The sequence below is a fragment of the Aspergillus viridinutans genome, assembly GCF_018404265.1.
Source record: "Aspergillus viridinutans IFM 47045 DNA, scaffold_10, whole genome shotgun sequence".
Classification (NCBI taxonomy): Eukaryota; Fungi; Ascomycota; class Eurotiomycetes; order Eurotiales; family Aspergillaceae; genus Aspergillus; species Aspergillus viridinutans.
This window is the reverse complement of record NW_025091226.1, coordinates 772734-797014: the sequence shown is the minus strand read 5'-3', so window position 1 is coordinate 797014 and position 24281 is coordinate 772734. Positions and strand designations below refer to the sequence as shown.

At 33.9% G+C, this 24281-nt stretch overlaps 2 protein-coding genes across 2 annotated transcripts; both read right to left on the bottom strand.

The window, feature by feature from the left end:
• Window positions 1-13900: 13900 nt before the first annotated feature.
• Window positions 13901-14587, bottom strand: Aspvir_001959 (uncharacterized protein; the record flags this gene model as incomplete). The annotated part of the gene is made up of 2 exons (XM_043273563.1): window positions 13901-14500; window positions 14558-14587. 2 exons carry the CDS (start codon window positions 14585-14587, stop codon window positions 13901-13903), a joined length of 630 nt encoding a protein of 209 aa, XP_043129498.1.
• A 2144-nt stretch (window positions 14588-16731) lies between these two features.
• On the bottom strand, window positions 16732-17658 carry Aspvir_001958 (uncharacterized protein; the record flags this gene model as incomplete). The annotated part of the gene is made up of 1 exon (XM_043273562.1): window positions 16732-17658. One exon carries the CDS (start codon window positions 17656-17658, stop codon window positions 16732-16734), a length of 927 nt encoding a protein of 308 aa, XP_043129497.1.
• Between the last annotated feature and the right edge of the window lie 6623 nt (window positions 17659-24281).

Here is a 24281-nt window from a genome sequence, read left to right as displayed (position 1 = left end):
ATCTATAAAATATAGTAATTCCTAGGCTTTACTAACTTCTACTAGAGATTTATTAAGCACTACTCTAAGATTACTATACCTCTAACTAACCTAACTAAAGAATATATAATAAAGGGTAGAAAATAATATACTTAAGAACCTCTAAAGGGGGAAGGGGAATTCCTTACTATAGAAGCTAGAGAGATATTTAATAAACTAAAGTAGAGATTCACCTCTATACTAGTACTATACTATTTTAATCTAAAGAGGAAAAGCTATATTAAGCCTAATACCTTAAAGGCTATAGTTACTAGTATCTTTAGTTAGCTTTAAGATAATAAATAATAGCATCTAGTAGTATACTAGTTATAGAAAATATAAGATATTAAAACCTAATATAATATATATAATAGAGAAATGCTTACTATAGTAGAATGTATTAAGTAATAGCACTACTATATTAAAGGTAATAGTAATATTATTAAAATTCTTACTAACTATATTAATCTATAGGCTTTTCTAATAATAAAAATGCTTAACAGGCATTATATAAGATAGGCAGAATTCTTATCTATATTTAATATCTAAATTAAATACTACCTTAGGAAGAATAATCCTGCAGACATACCTAGCTATTATCTAGACTATACTATTAATCCTAAAGAATATATAGTAGACTTACTGCTAGAGAAGCTATAAGCTAAAATATAAGATAGTCTATTAATCTAAGAAGAGAAACTAATATAGATTAGAATACTAGCACAGAATTAGGAGCTAATAGTAGACCTGATAGTTAATACCCTCTAGAGCTATACTAATGATAATATAGATATTCTAGATATTCTAGTATTATATACTATAGCTAAAGCTGCTATACAGTATAAGGCTGCTTATACTTTGGAATTAGAACTAACTATAGTAGACCTACTATGTAGGGCACAGGCCAAATATCTAAGATATATTAAGATATTATATAAAATAATAAAAATAACTCTAGAGTAGTAAGCTAGCTTACCCTAGTTAAGATCTAAAGATAGACTTCTCTAGATTAGGAATTATATATTTATACTAAAGGTGCCTATAATTTAATAAGAGATTCTCTATTAAAACTATAGTAATCTATAAGGTAGATATTTTAGAGAGAATTATATCTTAAATACTATCTAAAGCTAATATTAGTGGTATAGTATTACTATAGATATTAAGAAATATATCTAATAATATGCAGTCTGCTAGTAAATTATAATATATAGATATAAGCTATATAGACTTTTATAACCCTTACTAGTCCTAGAAAAGCTAATAGACTAGGTTAGTATAGATTTTATTATAGATTTACTACCATCACAGTGGGAAAACAAAGTCTATAATTTAATTCTAGTTATAGTAGATATATATACTAAATATATAGTCTATTATCCCTCTAGAAAGGATATAACTGTAGAAAACCTTACTAAACTAATCTATATAAGATTTATATTACACTTTAGAATGCCGCAGAACCTCATTAGTGACTAGGGATTCTTATTTATATTAGGATTTTAGTCTAGCCTATGCTTCCTACTAGCTACTAAATACCACCTGTCTACAGCATTTTATCTATAAACTAATAATTAGATAGAAAGGCAAAACTAAATATTAGAATACTACCTCCACACCTATGTAAACTACTATTAGGATAATTAGATAAGATAGCTACTATATGCCTAGTTTATCTATAATAATTCTAAATATTTAGTACTAGAAATCCCACTAGTATAAGCACTTATAGGCTATAAACCAGAACTATAGATTAATATTCTATAAATAACTAATAATTTTAACCTAAATACTATTATATATATAGAAGATCTCTAAGCTATAAGGGAGTTCCTATTAAGTTAATTAAATATAGTAAAAGAAGCTATAAAGTATTACTATAACTAGAAATATCTTAATATAATATTCTATATTAGTGAATAGGTCATGCTATATATAAAAAACATTAATATAGGTAGACCTAGTAAGAAGCTAGACTACTAGTAAATAGATCTATTCTAGATTAGTAAATCTACTAATAAATAAGCCTATAAGCTAAAGCTCTTACTATAATTCTATAAGCTATATCTAATATTTTATATTTTACTACTTAAACTATTCTAAGGGGACTCTAATATAGATCTAAAATCTAGACTAGTTAAGCTTAATAGATACTAAGAATAATAGGTAGAAAAGATCTTAGATAATTAATTATACTATAGAAAACACTAATATCTAGTTAAGTGGACTGGATAGCTAGATTCTAATAATATATAGGAGCTAGAAGAGTATATTATAGATATAGAAGCTCTTAAGCACTACCTTATATCTAGAACTCTATAATCTATAAGTACTACTATAAGGCAACCTAAATAGTATAGGAAAAAGTCTTAATTTAACTACTATATATATAAAGAAATAGAAAAATAGTATATAGGCTATATAAATATACCCTCCTATCTATCTAGCTTATATACTACTTAAAAACTAAGCTAACTAATTATATAGTGAACTACAGAGGACCCTGGAGCAGAGGGGGGTAATATAATCTATAGGGGTAGAGTAATATACTACTCTAGAGAAGGAGATAGTAAGGGAGCTAGGGCTAGGGAAGATAGAGTAGGGGCTAGGGCTATAGATATAATAACCTAGACTACTAGTATAGCCTATATAGCTAGTATTATTAGGATATAGTCTAAGATATTAGTAATTACCCTCCTTTAGAGGGGGGGGCAGATATAAAATACTATATAAATATAATATTATTTACCTAAAGGCACCTATAAACTGTTAGTAAAATCTATAAAAAAGAGGAACTATATAACTCTAAAAGCTAAGAGAAAAAGCTAAATCTAACTTAGAATTACTAAAGGAAGAATAAATTCTATTAAAATCTATAGAATATAATTATAGTATAAAAGAAACCTATAATAAAAAACTATAAATAGACTAAATACTAATAAAATATAGCTAAATTAGTAGTAATATAGAAGAAGGGAATACTTATATAGATATACTTATACTTTCTTAGAGTATAGTAATTATAGGCCTTCTATATATAGCTATTTACTATAAAATAGTTATAGTAGTAGTGCTAGGGGTTATAGAGCTTTACCTAAAGGTATAAAATATAGAGAACTCTATAAGGTATTATTAGTATATAATTCTATAAAGCTAGGGTCTTACTAGTATTAATAATATTAATTCTCCCCTTTGCAGGCTTCCTCCCTTTTATAATAAGAAAGGGAAATATATTAATAAGTAAAATTACTATTATATAATATAAAGAACCTATATCTAATAAACTTTAGATAACCTTAACCATGAAATAATAGAATCATAAGATAAAAGAAAATAATAAGTTATGAAATAACAGAATCATAAGATAAAGGAAAATAATAAGTTATAAGATAATAGAACTATAAAATAAAGGAAAATAATAAGTTATAAGATAATAGAATTATAAGATAGAGAAAATATTAGATTATAAGAATAATAGGATTATAAATAAATAAAGATATTAATAAAGCTATTTAATTTAGATAAAGAATTATTAAATATATATAAAAAACTATTTAATAAAGGGAAGTAAGACCTATAAATCTAAACTATTATTAGCCTAATCTATTAAACTAATTACTTAATGTAGAACTTACCATCTAAAATTAACTATTTAGCTATCAGATACAGGCCAGAGAGTAATAAATAGAGTAAGAAAGCTATAAAAGATAAAGAAGAATCTATATTATTAAACTAATTAGGAGATCTTACTAAGCAGGTATCTTAATAGTATTAATAAGAGAAGAAAAGAAGGAGAAGTTCCTTAAAGATCTATAAATCTACTTATACTATAGGAAATATAATATATCTTTATAGGTCTATAATAATCACTATTAATTATTTATCTATAATAGAATTAAAATAAATACTATAACCTATAATAGTAATAGAATATATTATCTACTAATAAGAGATTTACTCCCACATTTTAAATAACTATAGAAAGATAATATTAACCTAGGAAGGTAAAGCTCCTTAGATTTCTGAATTAGGAAGTATTATAGTTTTAAGGGTAAAGCCTATGAGGAAGAGAGGTAATTATTAAGGGCTATAGTGAATTATAAAGCTACTATATATAGCTAACACTAATAGTATAGAGGGTTTAGACCTAGCAGATTATATAATCTACTATATATATCTCTATAATTAGCTAAGTATTCTATAACTTAGTAATTAGTTCTCCTTACTTAGGCAACATACAGATATTTGCTCCCTTCATGCTGATCTTACCAGTTGATATCGACCCTTAGTAGGCGATCTTACACTATAGGGAGGGTAAGTATGGTGAGATGTAATCATTATAAAAAAACCAAAAGTCCCTTTTGTACAAATAGTCCGCCGTACAGGGGCATAGCTATCTAGTAGATAAACTACCTCTTTTAGCTCTATATAACTGTTTCCAGTCAGCTCTGTAAATCTAGTTAAGGTGGTAAGCTAAGCTAACTTAGAGTTGCATAACCGAACCGCAAAAATCGAACCCAAACCTCACCAAACCTAGAGTGGTTCAGGTTCAGTGCCTAGCCTAGGGAACCACACTAGTTTTGATTTCTCTTGGCACCAAATTGAATCCATTAGGGGAAACCATCGGTTATAGTTTTTGTAGGTTTAACCTAATGGTTTAACCAACCTGCACTGTTTTACCTAGAAATCATTGAATTCTAGATATTATTAATTAATATTAATATCACTAGATAGCCCCTGGTTCAGGCTATCTAAATATATAAATATTAATCTATAATACCTAGTGGTTGCTAAGATATAAGGGAATAATCATCTCTGTCATAGGTTAGTATAGAAGTAGTGGTAGTTTATATATATATGCAACCAAGGATTAATAACTACTATAGTTTTTTAACCACCACCCATTCAAATCTATAGATATTGAATTGATATTTTAGATCTAAATTAGTATGATGATAATTACCATATATTTTATATAAAAAATAATGATTTTATATAAGCATGCTTGATAGGGGGCCTTAGAGGGCATCCCCAAAGGGGGCCCTAGGGGGAATGGTAAGGGCAAAATGGTTAAAATTCATGGTTTAACCAACCCGAAACCGAACTGAATCTAACCATGGTTAGTTATGATCAGCCTAGCTAGGCCTAGCTAGGCCTAGCGGCGGGTTTTTGCGGTGAATCCGCAACCAAATTGCACCAGGTTTGATTTGGTTGCGGGTTCTAAAATTTGGGCTTGAAACCGCAGTGGTTTGGTGCCAACTAGGCCTGGACTCACCCGAACTCGCACCAAATGCAACTCTAAGCTAACTTATAGGCAAAAGTTAGAACTACTTTTAGCTCCCTTAATATCTTTATTTTATATGATTATATCTGATAATCTGTTAGACGCAGCAAACCTGTACATAGCTGAACTATAGGGATCATGTGTGTGGCATATGACCCATAGAGATATCATTAACTGCTAAGGTGTGAGATGCTTATACCTTAGTAATTAGTTCTACTATAAAGGCATTACTACTACTATATTATCTATTATTTAATAGGGAGTATTCTATAGGTGCTCTCATAGTTCTAATTACTCTACTATATTAAGATAACCTAGTAGGAGTACTTTTATATATTTTACTAAAGTAAGATAGTTTCTACTAGAAGCACCCCTAATACAGGATAACTATGACCTAATAATATAAATATATATATAAATTAATATAGAGGCAGTACCCTAACTACTCTAGAGTATAGTAATATTACTAGGCAGAGATCCCCTTAATTCTTAACTCTTAAGAGAAGATTTCCTAGCTATGTAGAGATGGGTTACTAAACTAGAGTAGATTAAATATAATAATAAGATACTTAAAAAGCTTAGTAAAACTATTACATATATATAGTAAATATAGGATATATAAGACTAGATTATTACCCTATCTATATAAACTATTCAGGGCAAACCTAAGTAAAACATACCTAATAAACTAATAACTATAAGTAATAAGATATAGATACCTCTTAGGACTAGATCTATACTATCTATAGTATATATAAATAATAATAATACTAAACTACCTACCTATAATAATAATAAGTAAGATAACTTATTAGATATAGGTCCTAAATTAGTACTAAAGGCTCTATTTACTATAGATTTCTAATTTAAAAATATATATAACTATATAAAATTTATTAATAGCATAATAGTATATTTTAAGTAATATTCTTAATACTATACTAAGAACTACTAAAAGATTAAAGTAGTAGTTCCACTACTTACTAATAAAATACTTAGCTAGTAGATAAGATATTATAAGTTATTACCTATAAAGTAGACATAGGAGTAACTTACCTAATTCTTATTAAAGTAAGTTAATAACCTAAAGACCTTAGTATATAATACTATATAGAAATATATAGATACTAGGTAATTAGAGTTATAGATAGTAGCTAACTTTATAGTATACTTAGAGTAATAGAAATCCTAGCTTAATATTAGCTACTTAGATAAGTAAAGAAAGATCTAACTCTAGATAAAACTATATACTAGTATATAAAATAAGATTCTATAATACTAGATTATAAAGGACCTCTTATATAGTAGTTATATTAATAAAGTTATATCTATTAAGAGCTAAATAATAGAATATAAAGATAACTTATTAAGAAGAGTAGATATATCTAGCTATAGAGGCTACTAGGGATAAGATAGAGGCCTAGGGTTAAAGAAATATAGTTTCTATAACTAAAAGAAGCATTACTCTAAGGAAGATAGAGGCCTAATTAGGTGCTATAGCTATAATAGTAAAGGCTATATTATAATTAAATACCTAAAGTATACTAAGGGTAATATAGAGTTAAAAAACTAGATAGCCTAGTAATATATATGGTAGCAGTGCTAGGCCTAGGTAAGGGAACTATAAATACTATATTCTTAATACTAAATATAAAAGTAGCTATAAATAAACTAACTAATAATATAGCTAGGAAGGATATTAGCTTACTCCTAGATATAGATATATAGGGGAACTTTATTAGTTAATATTAGGTAAAAGAAAACCTACTACTATAAGTAATAGGCATGCCTTACTAAATTAAGGCTATTAATAGCTGAAAGGTAATATTATATAGAAGATATTATCTATATATTACTACTATAGATGTGTGGGGAACACCCTAAAGTATTAAGATAGAATTTTATATAGTAGATATAATAGGGCATAACTTTATCCTAGGGTGGCTATAGCTAGTAGTAGTAAACCTAATAATTAATTTTATATAATATATATAGGAATATTAGGTGGATAAAGATCTAGCTAATATATCTAGGGTAGAAGTTATATTACTAGAAGAATATATAAAGGGCATCCTAGCTAGTAATATAATATTTATTATCTACCTATAAGAGATAGTAGAAGGAGAAGTACTCTTATTCTTTACCTTAATAATAGGAGAACTAATACTTCTAGAGTAATACTAAGAGTTTATAGATATCTTTTTTAATAAGGAAGCTAATATACTTACTCTAAATATAGAGTATAACTATACTATTAAGCTAGAACTAGAGAAGTAGCCCCTATTTAGGCTAATATATAATCTCTCTACTACAGAGCTATAGGTCTTAAAAAAATATATTAAAGATATACTAGAAAAGAGATAGATAAGATAATCTAAGAGCCCTATAGAAGTACTAATCCTTTTTACTCTAAAGAAAGATAGTAGCCTATAATTATATATTAACTATTAAGATCTAAATACTATAATAATTAAGAACTACTACCCCCTGCCCCTAATTAGTAAAATACTAGATAGGCTATTAGAAGTAAAGATCTTTATATAGCTAGATCTATATAATATATACTACTAGATCTAAATTAAACCTAGTAATAAGTAGAAGACTATATTTAGAATATAGTATAAGTACTATAAATACTAAATAATATCTTTTAGACTAGTTAATATACTAGCTACCTTCCAGGCATATATTAATAGTATACTAAGTAATCTACTTAATATTTACTATATCATCTACCTAGATAATATATTAATCTACTCCTAGAATAAGAAGGAATATAAGAAGCATGTCTAAGTAGTACTATATTAACTATAGAAGGTAAAACTATATACTAAGCTTAGTAAATATATATTCTATATTAAAGAAGTAGATTTCCTTAACTTTATAGTTAGAATCTATAGTATATATATAGAACCTAAGTAAGTTAAAACTATTATAGAATAGCTAATACTATATAGTATTAGGGAGATATAAATCTTCCTAGGGTTTATAAACTTCTACTATTAATTTATTAAAAAATACTTAAAGATTACTACACCCCTATCTAAATTAATAAAGAAAGATAATAAAACTATATAATTTATACTAATATAGAAGGTATTAAGAGTATTTAAAGAGCTAAAGTAATACTTTATAACTATACTAGTACTATAGTACTTTAACCTAGAATTATAGGTCTATCTATAGATAGATATATTAAAATAGATAATAGCTAGAGTACTTACTTAGCTATTTAGAGTAGAATAGCATCTAATAATATTTTAGTTAAGAAAGCTTATTATAGTAGAGAAGAACTACTAAATATATAACTCTAAACTACTAGTAATAGTAGAATGCTTTAAGTAATAGAGGTACTATCTAAAAAAGAGTAAGTTCCCTATTCTAGTACTATCTAATTATATTAATTTATACTATTTTATAATAATAAAGAAGCTAAATCTATATTAGATAAGATAGGCAGAATATTTATCTATATTTAACTTCTTAATTAAACACTGCTTAGGGACTATTAACCCTACTAATATATCTAGTCATTACCTAGACTATGCTAATAAGGCTAAAATTAATAATACAGACCTACTATAGCTATCTATACTATAAAATAAGCTATATATAGGGCTTCTATAACTAGATAACTACCTTCTATAAAATAAAATAAAAGTGTGCATGGCATAGCTTAGAGGGGTATAAGAGATAAGCTAGGAGTATCTTATAGATATCTAAATAAAAGCTACTACCCATAGATAGAATATACTAATAGATAAGAGAGATACTACTAGTAATACAGGGGGTCTAGACCTCCTAGTACTATAAAGTAATATATATAAGATACTTATCTCTAAAATAGCCTATACTATAGAAATCCTAGTAGCTATAGTAGACCTACTATACATAGTTTAAGATATTAATATATTTATATAGTAGAAACTACTAGATATAGCTATAGAAGATATAGATAAGCTAAGTCTCTTAATATAGAAGGTTATAGATAGACTTCTATAATATAGAAACTATATCTATATACTAAAATCCACAGTGCTGCATATAGAAATTATAAAAATAAACTATAATAACCTATAGGGGGGTTATCACTAATATAGATGCATCTTAGAAAATATTAAATATAGATACTATTAGTATAAGTTAGTATAAGATGTTAAGAGGTATATAGATAAGTATAATATCTACTAGAGAATTATAGTATACTAGTATAAGCCCTATAGTAAGCTAGAACCACTACCTACTCCTATAAAGCTAGTGTAGTAGATAAGCATAGACTTTATTATAGGCCTCCTACCCTTAAAATAGTAGGGGAAGGTATATAATATAGTGCTAGTTATTATTAATCTATTTACTAAATACTCACTATACATCCCTATAAGGAAGGACATTAATATAATATAGCTAGTAGAAATATTTTATAAGAAGGTTATATCACTATTTAGTATGCTAATAAACCTTATATTAGATAGAGGTAGCTTATTTACTAGTATATTCTAGTCTACCCTCTACTACTACCTAGAAGTATATAGAAGGCTATTAATAGTATTTTATTTATAAACTAATAGGTAAACTAAATACATGAACCAGGTGCTAGAGTACTATCTATAAGTATATATTAGCTAGATGCAAGATGACTAGGCTAGTTAGTTACTAATAGTATAGTTTATCTATAATAATACTATGCATAGTATACTAGGCATATTACTATAAAATATACTTATAGGCTTTAAGGCTAGCCTATAGATTAATATCTAAATTCTAGAAGAATATACTAAGGTACTAGCTATAATTAATAGAGTAGTAAAGCTAAATAAGAACTATATAAAGCTATATATACTACTTATAAAATTAAAAGAGTAGATAAAGAAGTAGTATAATAGGAAGTATACTAAAATATTACTAAATATTAAAGACTATATAATACTATAAGTAAAGAATATCATTATCTCTAGGCTAAACTAGAAGCTAGTAAGTAGAATGCTTAGGCTATTTAAAATTATTAAGAAATAGGGAAAATAAGTATATAGACTATGCTTACTAGACTTATAGGGAAGAATATATAATATATTCTATATCTCTCTACTTAAATTATATAAGGGAGATGCTAAGTAAGCACCTTACCTAGGGCCTATAATTATTAAAGATAGTAAAGAATAGGAGATAGCTACTATCCTTAAATACTAAAAAATATATAATAAAGATTAATACCTAGTCTAATAGTATAGATAGGAAGATAAGTATAATATATAGGAACCCTATAAGTATATTAAAGATACTAAAGCCTATAAGTAGTTTATAAAATCTATAAGAGAAAAGATATAATTAATAAGGAGAATATATTATATTAGGCCTAAAGGCTATATATATAGTATCTAAAGAAAAATAAAAATAATAATATCTTAACCCCTAAAGGGAGAGTAGTCTTAAACCCTATTATATAATTAGCTAGAATAAGTAAAGTAGGAAGGACATAGACTTACCTATAAAATAAATAGATAAAAGCTATAATAATACTAAAAAATACACTAAGCTAAGTAGCTAGAGCTATAGTAATAGTATTAGGACTAGCTAGAGCTAGGGTAAGAGTATTAAAACTAGTAGGAGCTAGGATAGAAATAAAAATCCTATTAAGGGTAGGAGCTAGGGAGCTATATACTATCTTAAAAGATAGGGTTAGAGATAGGGGCCTAGTAGGAATAGATACTAGAGGTATACTATAGGGGAGCAGACTACTACTAATATAGATCTAGACCTTAAAGGCCTAGACTATACTAATAATAGCTACTAAAGTATTAGCCTTACTTATAGTAAGGGTATAACTAGTAGTACTAGAGAGTATTATAATATAGTAAGCTAGTAGTAGAGCTATATAAGAAAACTTTAAAAGAGTAGAGTAAGTAAGATATATAGAGTAAAAGAACTAAGAGAATAATATACTAACTAGTATAACTAGTATAATCTTATATAATAGATGTACTTCCTACTACTTAGAAAGTAATTTAAGTAAGTAGGAAGCACACCTATTATATAGTATATAAGTAACTATAAATAATAATAGTAGTAGTAGCTAGGATCTAATATTAGAGGAGAAGGAGAAGGTAGTATAATAATAATAAGAGCACTATCTTACTAGCTATAAGATATACTACCTCTATAACTAGTATAAGAGATAGTATATCTATAACTAGTAGGATAGCCCTAATAACTATAAGTAAGAGTAGTAGTATTAGTAGTAGTAGTAGTAGTATAAGTAGAGGGGGTATAACCCTAGGAGGCATAATAGAAGGTATAAGTATAAGGTATTTTCTATATATAGAGTTAGTAATTATCTAAATTCTAGTAAATATAGTAAGGGAATTAAGGTATTTATAAGTTAATAAGGCTATAGCTAATAATATAAAAAAGAAATAAAGAAAAATATATCTAGAAAAGCTCTAAACTAATAAAAATAATAAAAAGATACTATAAGGAGTATTAAATATATAATATAAAGTAAAGAGATATAATAAAGAGAAGAGGAAATAAAGGAAATATATTATCTATTATAGCTACTATAGGAGAATTAGTAAAATAGGGATAAAGAATATAAAATACTATAATCTATATAATAAAAATAAATATAACTTACTCTAAATATAGAGAAATAAGAGTAATGGAATTAGAAGATATAAAGTAATAATTAGAAGTAATCTCTATACTAAGAGCTATATATATTTAATTAAATAACTATATAGTTATAYTAATATAAATAGATTATAATAGCCTATAAYAGRAGAACCTRTRACTAYAATTACTTATAATAACTAAGGTAAAATAAAATAGAATAAGATAATATAGATAATATAATTATAAAGATAATTAAGGAAGCTAAATAGGAATATATAATAAGAAAGAATAAGATAAAGTACTTATATAATAAAAGATTTAATACTATTAATAAGAGAAGAGAAGAAGGAGAAGAGAATCTATAAATCTATAAAGAGGAGAAGCTTCTATACTACTAAGTAAATACTATATAAAGCTATTTAGAATATTTATAATAATAAGATTAAACTACTATATAATAAATATTACTTAAGAAAGTAATATATTAGTTAATAATAATATTACTACCTTACACTAATAAATAATACTAAGTAATGATGATAAAATCATTCTAAATAGACTAATAAGGAGATATAATTTATATAGGTTAGGAGATGCTATAATACTATCTCCTACTATAGAGATGTAGTATATAAAGAGGGGAGATAGTTATTAGATATAGTGAACCTATATATAGCTAAACTATAGGGATTATATGTGTGGCACATGACCTATAGAGATATTATTAACTACTAAGGTGTGAGATACTCACACCTCAGTAATTAGTTCTACTATAAAGGCATTGCTACTACCATGTTATCTACCATTCGATAGGGAGCATTCCATAGGTGCTCTCACATAATCTGAGCAAGTTCTCTCTTCTTTATAGACTATTAGACATTTAGACTTTAAGTTACTAATAAAAAACTTAAAGCCCTGTTATAATATGTCTATAGTCTCTTTACTTAACTTAAGCTGCAGGCCTATAATAGTGAGAAGAACAGTGATTACATTCCTAGTGGATGAGATCATGAGAATTCTAAATGTGCCTGGCATCTACCACTAATAGTGAGAATTAAGATGCAAAGTGGATATATTCAAATATACATAGGAATATCCTGTCTAGCAGCTGTTAGGTTAGTAAATATACAGGTTACTTTATCCCCATGCTTTGGGGTGACTTCTTTACCTTTATAGAGGAGAGTTTTCTGGAGCAAAGCTATGGAACAGAGTTTAATTATTAGATATAAAGAATAAATATACAGGGCGAGAGTCTGAGGGCAAGGAGAAAGATAATTAAAGCAGGTAGGAAGGCTCTATTTATTGTCCAGTCATCAGACTATCTGTGGCTAGGCTTAGGGTCAGGCTCTCTTTGATATTTTGCCCCTAGTGCTCGACAACGGACGAGGCCTCAAATGATAGCAACTTGGACTGACTTCTTTAGTCTTGCGTAGCCTTACTGTCAACGAACTATTGGTAATTGGTTGCCATCAACCAAGGCCCTCGTCTTTTTTATATTCCCGGACTTCCAACAGATACCTTCCACCGCTGGTTTGCTGCGAATCTCCTTCAAACCGTCTTGTTTTTCAGTCCATGCTGGTAACCCTAGTAGCCCGGAGTAGCATTATGCTGTGTTTGTTGATATTTGGCGCAGATGGCTCTACGGCTCTCAGGCTGTCTACTATCTTAGCAATCGGCCAAAGTTGCTGACAAGATTGTGGCTGCAACAGAAAAGAAAGACTGTCTACTGATTGGCAGGCCTCGAACAGCAATCAAGTATCTTCCCTGCTCAAAACAATAGCCGCATGGGCCTAAAACCACATGCAAGCAGCAACAAGTTAACTAGTATGATGATGAGTAGTGTCAATATTTGCGCCATAGTTGCTCGTGCGCAGCTATGAAGAGACAGTAAGTATGCTTAAACATAGTTAGAAGTAAATTAATTACAAAATATAGAGACAAAACCAAACTCGCATAGAAAGTAATTCCAGTTCCATATGTCTTCAAAACTTATGGCGATGCTCGTGCCCAGGCAGCGAAGGCCTTTAAATTTCCACAGTTTATCACTTTGCTGGAGTATGCAGTATCTGTCGCTTCTGTGGGCGTGGTCGTAGTTGTTGGACTAGGTGGTAAGGATAGACATCCTGTGCCGGGTACCAGCGGAGGTTGGATCCGAGGGCAGCGATCTCTAGCCGTTTCCTTGAGGCGTGTCTCGACCTGCCGGGCTTTGGAACGATGTGTAACATGATGTTTCCGCTGCTCGGCATATTGCGAAGGCACGAACACAGGTACTAGGTAGCCATTATGCATGAAAAGTCCCTCCACCAGTCCAGACTTCTCGTCAGGCTCTGGAATGACATCCACCAGATCGAGGGAGTCCAGGCATACCAATGATGTCCACGCGAAGATGGTCATCATCTTTCCGGATGACTCGGCCGGAAATGCGTTCGTACTACCGTGAAACTCGAGGTCATCGCAACTTTCAGGAGCAGCAGCGTCAACATTCTCAACAACAGTCCCCTGACTGGACAAGCTCTCTGACTCTGGTTCGATGTACTTAGCCTCAGTGGTCTGAGCGCCAATGCCATTCACATAATGGGTATTGCGTTTCTGTCCGGGGGAACTGTCAGTCACATTGCCATTAGCTGATACGTGGTATTTACTCACAGGCTTGCATTTTTCCTTGAAGGGAGGCATATCGCCAGTGAAATCAGTCAGGGAATCGTGTGCCATGGATGAATTGCAGCATCCTCGATTCCTGATGCCGCAGCACTGGAGAACGGGGCTATACCAAGGCATAGCCGAAGGAAGAGTGCAGGAGACGATCTGAGAAGGGTAAATCAATAGCAATCAGACTGGCCTGTGTCAAATAGCGGTGTGTATGCTGGGATAAGGCTGGCGGCTTTTTATAGATGATAGAATATATACTTACCAGTTTTTGCGTTATGTTACAGTTTCATGGATTGATACCTCGAAGGTATACCAGAGACGCATTGCGCCATCTCTGCTGGGCTATAGCGAGTATTCTGTAACTAGTTCTGTTATACAAAGTCAAATAAATCCCTTTTTCCTACCTTGCTGGTCTGCTGCGCATGGCTATCGTATACGCCGATCGGCTAATGTCTCCTTTCCGGGGATATTTTGAATGATGGCGGAATATGCGTAGACTGGACCAGACCAGCTACTGCAGTCCTCTACCAGGTCCGTTTATCGTACAACAGCTGGCAAAGCGAGCCATGAGTCGCGGAACTCCGTTTGATCTTAGCCCAGTTCCCTGGCACCTAGCCAACCACAGAAGTTCTCGCAATGCAGGTCGGAACCTGCTATGTGATGTGCTTGACTGCATGAGGTGGGGTTCAATTAGCGTCCACCGCTGGTTGTTGTACGCTAAATCAGGGTGGCTGATTTTAGTACTCATCATCAGCAGTGGAGCGATAGGTGAGAGCAGCTGACATAGGTTCATCGCCAACTGCAGTGCGCCAAATGTGCAGGGCTGATTTAGTACTCATCACCGGCCATCGTGCGCTAGATGTGGGTGGCTTAGTATTTCATCGTCACCTGTAATGCACTAATAGATGTGCAGGGCTGATTAGTACTCATCACCAGCTGTCGTGCACTAGGTATTGGTGACAGGTCCAATAGGATTATGACTCTCATTTCCAACTGAATTTCTGTTGGCGGCTTTGGGCACTATGCATAGACATCAAAAATAGGACATTGGCGCACTATCTGGCAAGATCAACGCACACTTATTCGCAAGTTAATTATTATTGACAGTCATCTTGATCATATTTCTTCCTGATAGCCTCCAGAAAAGGACATAAATACTGCCATGATGGCCATGTTTCTTCAGGGCTAATCACCTTCCTATAACAAACCTTCTTTCATAATCTTTCTCACACATCACCACCACGTCCGTCCTCTTGAAATCTTGAGCTCACAATGGCTAACTTTCCCCTCCGCGAGCTGACGAGTCACGAAAAGTGTTCCAACCCTGATTGCAGATTTGACAATATCTCGGGTGCTCAGGTGTGTGAGAAGTGTCAAACGGCGCTCACTGGTGGTAGATAGGTACCTAGAGAAACTCTCCTTGTGCTGAGTGGAACGCTCACTTTTCGCGCAGGCCATTGCGACTTCAACTCGTTGTCGTATGCGGTAGTGCTGCACCAGAAATGGAAGGTCTCCTTCATTTTGGGGATTAGCAAGGATGTGGGACCGTTGAAGCTTCATTCAGAGAAATCAATCCTCGTGGAATCTACTATGTAAATAGTTCCTATTAAGTCTTGCGTCGACTGCTGAGCTCCTTGAGAACCGCATGAGTGTCTTGTCGTCAGCGAGCATGACAGCCACACTCTGGAGGACACGGCCACAGACTACTAGGCGAAAGAATGTAACTATTTCTCTAAGCTGTCCTTAAGTCCCTTCCGCAATCGCCTATTTCTGCGTTCCTTTCGTCGTTTGTTTGCCTGTAGCCTCAACTGCCGGCCGATCACGAGGCACAAACAATCAGCTTGGTCCGTTAGTTGAGCTCTGTAAGTTATATTTGCGACAGTCATCTCCGCGCGTCAGCGTTGGTCTGGAAATTGCCTCTCACAAAGTGATAGTCTAGCTGGGAAGATGGACCCAATTGCTGGCTAGGCATAGCTCCGAAACGAAACATTGAACGGCTGGCCGGAGTAACACCTAATGGCGCGGTTTATCCACAACAATGCATGTCGGAAATCCAGGAGCACCATGAGGTGGAGCACGAGCAGACCATGCGTAACAAATCCACACCATCTTATGGAAGACAATTAGCATCAACATATCATCCTTGGCATTTTTTCATAGTAACTTCTTTCTCAAATATCGAACGTTGTTGTATCAAAGAACTCTAAATCCAGCTTTTTGTACCACTCAACGCACGTCATATCCAGAACAAATCCTTTCCCCGTGAGTTTGGCTATTAAGAGGTCTGCCCAAGCATAGCGATCATCGGCAACCGGGAGGCAGAAGCCGGGGCTTATGTAAGGCTTCAGAGAGATCCAGAACCTTGGATAAAATCCAGCAGATTCCCAGTCCAGAATTGCTTCAACCATTCCATCCTCGGAGATCAAAATGTTTGTCGGCCCAAGGTCCGCATGATAAAAATAGAATGCATCTGTAACAGGAGGACTACAGAGCTTTGATATCCTCTGCAGATATTTTTCACTAGAAGCAGAAGACATAGGTCCTAGTAGTCGAGGTCTCCACGACGGATGAGAGTCTTTGGCGCGCACGTTCAGAAACGGTTCGAGTACCCCCCTTCCAGTTGCTGACTGGAGTTTGTCGGAAGTAATCTTTGCAAGGTCAGAGCAATACTGGGCGACAGTATTAGCTATGTAAACTCTTTTCTCTGAAGCGAGTGAAGGCCATGCTTTGGCCAGCGTGTTGCCTTGAACACGCTTTAGGATCAAAAATGTCCGGCTCAACTCCTCATCCAACCAAGCGTATATGACGTCAGGAACCGGAATATTAGGAGCACTGGCCTTGATAAATGCCAGAGTGCTGCTTTCCATCTCCATTCCGTCCGTCCAGGTTTTGACCTTGCAAATCGCGTTGGATCCAATGGCCCATACCGCAGATGATGTGCCAGCTTGATGCAGAAGATCTTCCAATGGCTCCTCGAATGATCGGATCTCACTACCATCTTCAAAGAGAGAAAAGATACCATCGTTGTCCTCCCAGGTAGCCACACCACTGGTACTTTCGCCTCTTAATACCTTCCTGCAAAGGAATTTTGACCCCATCTTGTGTATGTCTGGAGCCCTTTTCCAGATAGAATGTTCAATTGGTGGGGTAGCCTGGCTGCATCCTGTCAGCAACACGTCTCCAGAGTAAACAAGGGACTGTTAATACCAAAACATGCTGAGATGATGTTGTGTAGGTGAGGAGGAACACACGGAACATTTTCCATGACTCTCAATTTATAACAAGCACAAAAAAGCGGTGAGCAGGGATGATGTTCCAGCTTATCAGTCCACTGAAATGCGAGGCGGTGCGTGGGTAAACTGAGGCTGTGCGCTGGTCACGGGCGATGACCTTTTGGGGGCTGGAATGAGAAATGGCGGACATTATGAAGTGACTCTTTTTCCTATTCTTCACTACGACCAAAATGGGGATCGCAGAGAGCAAAATCTTCATTGACCGGCTTAATGCTTCCCGCGAGGAGGCTGAAAAAGAAGGGAAGCATGAACTAAATCCAAGCTTTCTCTTCCAAGACGAGGTAAGAACTGAGGATGGAGGGTAAGTGAAGTGTCTTATACTTAAACAGGCCATTCTCCGAATTTCAATGTCGCTTTTTCAAAAAATCCCATGGGCTATCGGAATTGCTATACCAGAGAGTATTCAGATGTATCTTAAAGAGTGGAATTCAGACTCCGTTCATTCTGACATGATTCCCTTCATCAGCCCACCATGTCCAAACATGAATCCATGCAGCCAGCTTGTGAACTGGTTCATGTCTGTGATTGAAAAACCTAAAACAGTGGAAGAAAAGGTGTGCTGGCGGCTGAAATGCTTACTTTTCTACAAGATGAAAGGAATATGCGACCGACTGTCTCATGGAATGACTGTACTTACTCAAATGATTCAGTTCGGCGGCGACTGCCGGAAGAAGGAGGTAATTCAGAAAGACCTACATGCCCTCACTGATGCTGGTCAGAGATATTGCTCTATATCAAATGAGCTGGGCGGCCCTGGAATTTTATTCTTCCTACTAGAAAAAGGAGAATCAAAGTATGCATCCCTGCTTTTATTTTGGTCCTATTTAAGCTTATTCGGGCATAGCTGGTTTGCAAAACTCCCTAAAGGTGATACCCTGAGCGCAAAGAAGAATTGAAGTGCTGTGCTTAAAGAACTTAGGGATGGTAGAATTGCTAGTGTTGCTAATCTACTAAAAGCACATTGTGCTGTAGAGAAGATCCTAGGCAACTATATGGAAGCATTCAGATTGATGTTGTCATGTGTTTACAGTGTGAATCCTGCAGATCTTATGGACTTATCTCTTGAAAATTCCTTAATAGCCACCCAGTCTAGTACTAGGGTGGTTGCGGCTTCCTCTCACCCTATTATTATGAATAATAGCTTTAAAAGATCACTAAAGCACCGCCTTCCTGAATCAAACTATGTTACTAAAATATAGAGTAAGGCTAATTAAAGGAAATCTTCTCTCACCAGCTGCCGCGTGCACTTATCTAGAGTTTTAGCGCCTATGGAGGCATAGATATTGCAGGTACAGAAGGATCACCAGTCTATCTAAGCAGTCTGGTCTGGCCTACAGGAGCAAAGCTACTCTTGCTAACAGGATGGCAGCCCATATAGAGCAGTGGGGTATTATAAGCATTACTTAGCACTATATATTGTAAATCCTTAGCCTCCTAGTAACCCTGGCTTAAAAAGGTTATCTCCTACCTCTATAATTAAGAGGTGAAATGGCTCAGGTTTAGAATACTTCTTAGCTGAAAGTAGGGAGAAATTAAGAAATAGCTACTTACTTTAGCTATGGGAACCGGTCCTATGTATAGAATAACTGGAATATTTACTAAATTAAGGTCAATCACTTGCCCTTAACCTAGTTAATTTTTTGGACTTTTTACCAAATACAATGTCTGCCTAGTCTCTTATGCTGGACCTAGTTGCTTTGCTAGATTTCCTGCTAATCTTAATATCTATTCAGTCTTTTGCCCCTGACCCTGTTGCTCTACTGGAATTTTTGCCAAGTTTGATGCCTATCCAGACTTTGGCTCTCAACCCAGTCAATTTTTTGGATTTCTTGCCGGATTCGGCATGAAACTAGTCGCTTTAGGCTACGAAGTCGAAGGGTTTGGCAAACTTCTTCTCTAGATGATATGGTCTTATGTATAGTTATGAATTTATGAACTATATTAGGCAGTCCTCTTTATTATTCTAATTAATAATAGAATTTCTGCCTTCTAGCACGCACTAATAATCCTGACCCGCTATATCAGGAGTGCTTGTGTACAAACCCTTAACAGGCGGTACTGAATGATGACGGAGACTCAATTCTTTCGCGGAGCCTGTTGAGTATGATACATGCGAAAACAACGCTTATCAGTGTGACTTCAATACAACACCATAGTGCTAAGTAATGCAAAGTGTGCAGGCTTGGTTTTAACTCTGTTTCTCAGGTATAACAACCAGCAAAAAGTCGACATTTCCCCTCAAGGGTTGGTCTACCGTTAATCGTAAAAAATTATTCCGGATAAGGGTCTTCCCCCCAACTTCGATTCCACCCTCGCTGACGTTGAGTGGGAAGAAAAGGTTATCAAATCCTTCCTTTTTCCGGAGAACGATGTCACCTGATAGCCTCCATAGCGTGAATCCCTGTGGATCATGAGAAACTGTGCTTCATAGACATATTTTTGATCAAATACCGCTTTCTCAAGGTTCAACTCCTTTAATAATGGCTTTAGGATATCGAAACGGTCCTTGTCTGTACATCTGGACAGCTCCGAGTTTTCGGCCTTCACTTCAGCTTTTGCAAACCATTTTGCGACTGATTCGAGATATTTAGAGGCTTGCGGAGACAGTGAATCTGGCATCTGGATCACATAAAAGTTAGCGTCTTGTTTCGTGACCATGATATAGTAAACTTGCTTTTGCAAATTTCCCGGAATACTATCAACAACCTTGTTGTCAGTCAACAGAAACAGGCAAATGCTCAATTAAGACCGAAACGAGGGGCTGAGGGGCAAATCCCGCAGTGCCAAGCAAGCTCAGACCGCCTTCCTGTTTATGCTTATCAGATTGGTGCCTAAAAGGGATGGACGGGAAGGTAATCACCTGACCGGCCCGACGGTTCTGAACATAGACGGTTGGACCTCACTGAATGTGGGTTTGAGCAGGTATTGGTATGAAGGAACCGCCCATAGTTAACCCGCAGTGGACGGTGTCAACGCTACATAAAAGATGTCAATCTTGTATCTTTGTGATATAAGCTGTTAAGTGATGGATAAGTACAAAAAGTGGACAAGCCACCATAAGATTGTGAAGTTAGTCTGACTAAGCCGCAACGTAACTAGTTAGGGCATTTAGATCCTAGTGGTCGAAATGGTCATGATTTTGCCCTCAGCGCTGAGGGATCTATAACAGGGCCAGAGCCTCCTTCGGCCGCAGCGGATTATGATTGGCTTCCCAGAAGACTGTTGTAATTGGTAGCTGTTTAGATGTCCTAATATCAGACTCATGACCCAGTGTGAGCTGAATGAAGCTCTCTCCCCTCTCCCTCAGCACCTGTGCTGAGAGGCAAGGCTATGAGAAAGCAGCACTGGTTCTTGGACTTTACAGACATTAGTACTGTCAAGGGCCACACTTAGAGTATAAAAATTTGAATGCCATGCACTCTTAGGCCAGGTAGGATGAGTATCCTCTTTAAAACATCATCCAATCTGCGCTTATGGCTTTGACTACTGTACTGCTTCCTTCTCCATTTGGCTAGTCTATCTGCCTGGGCCCAGGTCCCAAAATCTGAATATTTGCTGCCGCTCCATTTTATCATTCTTTTGATCCTGCCAGTATCATAATACAGGATCAAGCAAAGCCAAACGCTCCGCCCCAATAATCCCATCACACTAACCATTCCAGATGGGACAGGTTCAATGGGACAGGTTCACTATGAGTCGATCTTGAGGGTACTATTGATGGGCCTCAGACTACTGCATCCATTGGTCAGCGGGTCTTATGGAAAGTATTCAACTGGGGTGCCATACCTTAAGGTAACAGGCGTCTAGTTGGATGTCTAATCGATTAGTTCAATTGTTGATACCACTGACTCAACTGTGCGATGATCGCTCTGCATCAGCTCCATGACATGTTTTGCATCCTGAAGGCATTCAAAGTCCTCATCTTTGAAAATTCGCAATGGAACATTGTAGGCAAAACTGTCTCCCTCTTCCAAGGCGATCTGGTGAACGGTGTGCGCATTGAAGCATTTTAATATATTATATACTACAGGCATGTTCTTTGACCAAGCCTAATTAACTAGTTTCATACTCCTCTGGTATTCTAGAGCCATCTCCTCTACCTACATACCTAGTTTCCTGTGAGGATATATCATAATAGAATTTTTTGCCACCACAGATGATGCCACTTCCTTAATAGTAGTTAAATAGGTTAGAGCAGCTCTCAGTACCACGTGAGGTTTTCCTGATGCTGCACATATTTTAACCCAGTCCTTGAGGGGTAAAAAGCATCCTAGACTACGGCAGATGGTGCACCCCTCTAGACTGCTTAAATGTTGCTTTATTATCTTTATTGGCGCCATCTCTTCCTCATTGAGTGTAGGGACAAATCCTGGTGAGCAGCAATTCTAATTGAAGCTCAGTGGTGACGTGAGGGCCGACGAAAGACATCATTTTCAAACCAGTGACCAACGATCCTCTGCCTGTCTCTGACATTCCTCTGCTTATCTTTAATGTTCCTCTGCCTATATCTAATATTTCTCTACCTGCTTCCTTTCCTCCTCTGCCTTAAGAAAAAGTGCCTTATAGTCTAGGGAGCTGCTTCCACTTATTATTACTATAAGAAAGGGATGGATCCCCCTTATAGTAATATTATTAATTAGACTTATCTATATTACTAAATATCTAGCAGAGTAGCATCTTAGTAAAATAATTTATCTGCTAAAATATAGATGCATTAAAACCCTTTTTCCTTACTACTAGAAAACCCTATAGGACCAAGGGCTCTCATGCTTTTAACTTCCTATTAGGTCTAATATAACTCCTAAACTAAAAGGTCATAAGTCTGGCTACACACCAAATTATTGAAAAAATCAGCCATTTTCAATCCCCTATTTCTCAACCACCATATTATTTCAGTACATAAGAATAAATAGGGGAATAGTAGATATTAATATTTAGTATACTATCCCCTTGCCTAGTAAACTATGTGTAATTAACATAGCATTAAGTGAATTAGACTATTAATCTTCTCCTAAGGGATAGCATCCCATGCCTCTATAATAGTATTATAAAACTAGGTCTAATCTACCTTAGATCTGCCTCCTAAGAAGAGGTCAGGATAGAGCTATAAAAGCTTCTTCTTTAGGAGGTTCTAGAGGTGTTTAATTAGATTTAAATTAGGTAAATATAGAGGCTATTCTATAATCTAGATTCTATAAGATTTAAACTACTCCTACGCCTAGTAAGATATATAGATTTTAGTATTATCTTGCTTGAATATTATGCCAGGCTTATAGATTAGAAGGAGGCTATCTTTAAGGTATTTTAGGTAAGAATTAGTAGAATATCTACCTTAAGGAGCTAATTTATTATATTCTATAATTACTAGCTTTATATAGCCTCTAATCTAGATTATACCCTATATTATTTATGAAATATCCTTCCTATAGTTTATTAGATTAACTAGATCATGCTAGTATGCCTTATTTAAGAATTAAAAGATAAATTAGGTAGAATTATTTAACTTTCTTTAGATAGAATATTTATTAGAAAAGAGTACTTCTTCCTAGTGAGAGAAATTAAGCTATATATATATAAATTTATAGTATTTCTTAACTATATCTAGCTTTAAAGGGATTCTCTTCTTACTCTTCTACTTCCTAAGGTTATATCTCTTTAAAATATATTAAATAGTTAACCTTAATACCCCCCCAGGTGTGCTAGTGACCAGGGCATTCCAGCTTATAGAGAGCCTCTATCTAACTATCTAGTAGATATAATACTTAGTAGAGACACTAAGCTTATGGGGTCTATTAGTATAAGGCCTTAATTTTAGGGTATAGTGCTATTAGAATTACTTTTTTATCTTATAAATAGTACTGTAATTAATGCTAAATTCCTTTACTAGTTATATAGATAATCCCTGGTTCTCTAGGCTATATAAAATAGCTATGCATAATTCAGAAGATAGTTTAGCTTTAGGCCTTCTATTTCCACTAATTTCAGTGCCAAAAGACCTCATTTTAATGGAATAGATAGTGGTTAAAAAGAATGTTAATTTTTTAACGCATTATGGATACACAGAGTGTGCACAGACTTTTGACCCCTGATGTATATTATATTTATCTACTAAGCTTCTTCTTAAGTGTAAGTTAGAGCATAAAGTAGGCATATAATATAATTATTATATAACTCTGCTAATAGCCTAATATTAATAAGATAAGTAGAAGACTATTTAAGCTATAAAATATACTTTACTAATTCTAGCATATATAGGTCTATTAATATATCCTATAATATTCCTATTTTATCTACTAAGTTATAGCACCTTCACCACATTCTAATTTTGAGCTCTATTATCTCTGAGACCAGCCTTGTCTGCCTTCTCATAGATCAACTTCTTTATCTCAAATCTTGATCCCAAATCCTGTTCTTTATACATTTTCTTA